Source organism: Mandrillus leucophaeus, unplaced genomic scaffold (assembly GCF_000951045.1).
Source record: "Mandrillus leucophaeus isolate KB7577 unplaced genomic scaffold, Mleu.le_1.0 Scaffold66, whole genome shotgun sequence".
NCBI classification, from domain to species: Eukaryota; Metazoa; Chordata; class Mammalia; order Primates; family Cercopithecidae; genus Mandrillus; species Mandrillus leucophaeus.
Genome location: NW_012107141.1, coordinates 5923150 through 5928413, shown reverse-complemented (window position 1 = coordinate 5928413; position 5264 = coordinate 5923150). Strand labels below are relative to the sequence as shown.

The following is a 5264-nucleotide window of genomic DNA, read 5'->3' as shown; positions in this document are numbered from 1 at the left end:
AAAAAAAAAAAAAAAGATTTACCCAGTCATGTTATGAGCTGACAAGATACTGATCTTAAATCTACCTCTGCTTACTACTAGTCTGTCTTTTGACATTCTGAGAATAGCAGAGAGGATATATTTGAATCCTACCTAGAACTAGGCTCTAATTCAATCAGTGTCTGTCTAAAGTAATAATGTAATGGTATAAATATATACTCACGTGTTGGGAGTAAGTGGTTTTGGCCGGGCGTGGTGGCTCACGCCTGTAATCCGAGCGCTTTGGGAGGCTGAGGTGGGCGAATCACAAGGTCATTAGTTCAAGACCAGCCTGGCCAACATGGTGAAACGCCGTCTCTACTAAAAATACAAAAAATTAGCTGGGCGTGGTGGTGGGTGCCTGTAATCCCAGCTACTCGGGAGGCTAAGGCAGGAGAATAGCTTGAACCCAGCAGGCAGAGGTTGCAGTGAGCCAAGAGTGTGCCACTGCACTCCAGCCCAGGTGACAGTGCAAGATTCCATCTCAAAAATAAAAAGGGGGGGGTTTACTTTGGGTATTCAGCTACTGAAAACAGTTAATATGAACAACTGAATGTGTGTGCAGGTGAGATTTGTTTCAGAATTACATGAAACTAAATTATTTTGTTCTCTATAGGAAGTAAATGAAGGAATTCAGGCTCTCTCAAATAGTGAGGAGGAGAAGAAAGGGGTAGCAGCATCGCTACTTGCTCCTTTATTGCCTGAGGGAATAAAAGAAGAAGAAGAGAGATGGAGAAGAAAAGTAATTTGTAAAGAAGAGCCAGATACAGAAGTAAAAGAAACAAGTACAACAGTAGAAGAAGCAACAACAATAGTAAAGCCACAGGAAATTATGTTGGACAATATAGAAGACCCTTCTCAGGAGGATCTTTGCAGTGTTGTCCAATCTGGAGAAAGCGAGGAGGAAGAGGAACAAGATACCCTTGAACTGGAGCTTGTTTTGGAAAGGAAAAAAGTAAGCTTTTGAAAGTTACTTGTAGTATGTTTTTTCCTCAGTACTACTCTACAGGGATCATTGTGCTTGACTTACAACCATTATTGGGATTTTGTTTTTCTTATCTCATCATGTAGGTATGTTGAAAGTTATGCAGCAAAAACTTTAAACTACAGAGTTGTAGGTTTTTTGGTCCTTGATGATGCTTTTGGGTTATCGGGGGAACTCGCCCCCAGTATTTCAACATAGGTTCTTTCTATTTTCCATAAGTGTCAGCCTTCTGAGAAATAAAGAGAAAGAGTACAAAGAGAGGAATTTTACAGCTGGGCCGCCGGGGGTGACATCACATATCAGTAGGACCGTGATTCCCACCTGAGCCTCAAACCAGCAAATTTTTTATTAAGGGTTTCAAAAGGGGGGAGAGGGTATAAGAACAGGGAGTAGATCACATGCTTCGAGGGCAAAAAGGAGACCTACTGATAAGGGTCTATGTTCAGCAGTGCATGTATTGTCTTGATAAACATGTTAACAGAAAACAGTGTTGGAGAGCAGAGAACCTGTCTGACCACAAATTTACCAGGGCTGGGTTTTTCCCCAGCCTAATAAGCCTGAAGGTACTGCAGGAGACCAGGGTGTATCTCAGTCCTTATCTCAACCGCATAGGACAAACATTCCCAGAGCGGCAGTTTATAGACCTCCCCCCAGGAATGCATTCCTCCCCCATGGTATTAATATTAATATTCCTTGCTAGGAAAAGAATTTTGCAATATCTTCCCTACTCGCACATCTGTTTATAGGCTCTCTGCAAGAAGAAAAATATGGCTGTTTTTGCCTGACCCCACAGGCAGTCAGACCTTATGATTGTCTTCCCTTGTTCCCTAAAAATCGCTGTTATTCTGTTCTTTTTCAAGGTGCACTGATTTCATGTTGTTCAAACACACATGTTTTACAATCAATGTGTACAGTTAACACAGTTATCACAGTGGTCCTGAGGCAACATATGTCCTCAATTTAAGAAGATAACAGGATTAAGAGGTTAAAGTAAGACAGGCATAAGAAATTATAAAAGTATTATTTGGGAACTGATAAATGTCCATATTAAAATGAAATCTTCACAATTTATGTTCCTCTGCCAAGGCTCCAGCCAATCCCTCTGTTCGAGGTCCCTGACTTCCCGCAACAGGTAGTCGATAATCAATAGAGTCTTGACATTGCTCAGACTTATACAAATGGGTACCAGAAAAAAATAGAATGAATGAGACCTACTATTTGATAGCACAGTAGGTTGACTGTAGTCAATAATAACTGTATATTTTAAAATAACTTTAAAGAATGGAGTTGGATTGTTTGTAACTCAAAGGATAAATGCTTGAGGGGATGGTTTTTCCATTCTCCATAATGTGCTTATTTCACATGGCATACCTGTGTCAAAACATCTCATGTATCCCATAAATATATACACTTACTATGTACCCACAAAAAAATTGGCAAAATTAAAAAATAAAAATAGAGTGAGTAGGCCGAGTGCAGTGGCTCATGCCTATAATCTCAGGACTTTGAGAGGCTGAGCAGGAGATCACTTGAGCCCAGAAATTGAGACCAATGTGAGCAGCATATCCAGATACCATCTCTTATAAGGGAAAAAAAAAAAAAATCACGTGTAATGACATGTGCCTGTAGTCCCAGCTACTTGGAAGGGTGAGGTGGGAGGATTGCTTGAGCAGAGGAGGTTGAAGCTGCAGTGAGCCATGATCATGCCACTGCACTCCAACCTGGGCAACAGGGAGATCCTATCTCCAAAAAAAATGCTTTCCGTTCTCAAAGGATTTAAATTTGAACAACATAGTCATGGCTATTATTCTGATTAGACATATTAATAAGCAGATAACTAACTTAATTGTTATGTTCTTTGTAGGCAGAGTTGCGAGCCTTGGAGGAAGGAGATGGTAGTGTGTCAGGGTCTAGTCCACGTTCTGATATCAGCCAGCCAGCATCTCAAGATGGAATGCGTAGGCTTATGTCTAAAAGAGGAAAATGGAAGATGTTTGTTCGAGCTACCAGTCCAGAATCTACCAGCAGGAGTTCTAGTAAAACTGGACGAGATACTCCAGAAAATGGAGAAACTGGTAATTTGTGCTTCGCATTAAACTTTAGAGTTGAAAGATGTAGAGGGGAAGGAAACTCTTCCTTTTTTTGTTTCCTCTTCAGCAAAACAGGAGATTGTACTTTTACTCTTTGGGAGAAGTGCTGGGAAGGAGGCTTCCATCCACTTCTCTACCTTTTCCAGATCTATTTTCTAGTAGAGGAGTGAGAACCTGAGAGGCTGACATCCACTGGGTGGTGGTGTATTCAGAACCCAGTCCCATTTCTTCTCTCTGTCTACATTGCCCAGCCTCTGTGTGGGTGAGTAGAGAGTTTGATTGTGTCGTGAGGACCCAAGTTGGTCCTCAGGGTAATGAGGACCTTACCCTTCATTCATGATAAGAGATCCTGCTGCATTTTTTAATCTATTTTCAGAAATCCGTGGATAAAGCTAGTATTTTAATCTTCATTTGACCCTAATTCATTCTTTTTTTTTTTTTTTTCCTTTTTGAGACAGAGGTCTCGCTCTGTCGCCCAGGCTGGAGTACAAAGGCGTGATCTTGGCTCACTGCAACCTCTGCCTCCCAGATTCAAGCAATTCTCTTACCTCAGCCTCCTGAGTAGCTGGATTATAGGTGCCTGCCACCGCGCCTGGCTATTTTTTGTATTTTTAGTAGAGACGGAGTTTTGTCATGTTGGCCAGGCTGGTCTCGAGCTCCTGATCTCAGTTGATCTGCCGACCTCCCAAAGTGCTGAGATTACAGGTGTGAGCCACCGCTTTCAGCTGTGGCCCTAATTCTGTAGTGGAAAGTTAGCAGTAAGATAAGGACCCCAAACCTTAGTTGAGTACACCTAGAAGAAAATACTTTTATGGATCATGGTTCAAAAACAGCCCAATGCTGTGTCACAGGAAGCTGAGGCAGAAGGATCCCTGGATCCTAGGAGTCCCAGGCTAGCTGGGCAACATAGCAAGACCCCTATTTCTTTTTTTTTAAAAAAAAAAAAAAAAAAAAAAAGGTGATAAATAAAGGCAGACATCCTTGTTTGAATTTTTTTCCTTTTTATTTATATTTTTTGAGACAGAGTTTCACTCTTGTTGCCCAGGCTGGAGTGCAATGGTGCAGTCCTGGCTCACTGCAACCTCTGCCTCCTGGGTTCAAGTGATTCTGCTGCCTCAGCCCCCTGAGTAGCTGGGATTACAGGCGCCTACCACTATGCCCGGCTAATTTTTGTATTTTTCAGTAGAGATGGGGTTTCGCCTTGTTGACAAGGCTGGTCTCGAACTCCTGACCTCAGGTGACCTGCCCACCTTGGTCGCCCAAGGTGCTGGGATTACAGGCATGAGCCACCACCCCTAGCCTGAATTTGTTCTTTTCAGTTGGCAGTGCGGAAGAACATAAAGGAAAAATCTGTAAATCCTCTTTATCTTTTCATTATTCTCACTCCCTACCCCTGTGGTCCTTTTTTTTTTGGAGACGAGTCTTGCTCTGTCCCCCAGCCCGGAGTGCAGTGGTGCGATCTCTTGCTTACTGCAACCTCCACCTCCCGGGGTCAAGCAATTCTCTGCCTCAGCCTCTCAAGTGGCTGGGATTACAGGCACATACTACCATGCCCAGCTAGTTTTTGTGTTGTTAATAGAGATGGGGTTTCACCATGCTGGCCAGGCTGGTCTCAAACTCCTGACCTCAGGTGATCTGCCCACCTTGGCCTCCCAGAGCAATGGGATTACAGGTGTGCGCTACTGCACCGGGCTGTTTTCTCTGTCCTTTATATACATGTGTCCTTCCAGACAATGTTCTTTATATACGTTTACAGTTAGGTATGTATGGGTGTGTTTATGTGTATATATGTATATTTTACCATATATGAGAGCATATAGATTGTTAGGCAACATACAGTTTTCACTTAACAACATGCCTTAAAAATTGTCGTTCATTGGTTAAAACTGAGTGGTGTAGATATGTGTATTTAACTCTGCCCACTATTGATGGACATTTAAATTGTGTCCATGTTTCACTAAAAAAAATTGTTGCGTTTGTACTATGAAAAAAACCCCTATAGGGCACTCAGATGTCCATCAGAGGTATCATAGATAAATTGTGGTGCATTCTGTATTTTTTTAAATTTTTTGTATTTTTTTGAGACAGAGTCTTACTCTGTCACCCAGACTGGAGTGCAGTGGCATGATCTCGGCTCACTGCAGCCTCCACCCTCCAAGTTCAAGCGATTG

At 42.3% G+C, this 5264-nt stretch overlaps 1 protein-coding gene across 2 annotated transcripts in view; it reads left to right on the top strand.

The window, feature by feature from the left end:
* FNBP4 (formin binding protein 4) overlaps positions 1 to 5264 on the top strand; it is a 51692-nt gene that overhangs the window by 20468 nt on the left and 25960 nt on the right. For both annotated transcript variants that reach the window (XM_012001455.1, XM_012001456.1), the window contains exons 7-8: positions 635 to 973; positions 2868 to 3078. In XM_012001455.1, the coding sequence (XP_011856845.1) occupies positions 635 to 973; positions 2868 to 3078 (550 nt within the window). The remainder of the gene's footprint in view (positions 1 to 634; positions 974 to 2867; positions 3079 to 5264) is intronic.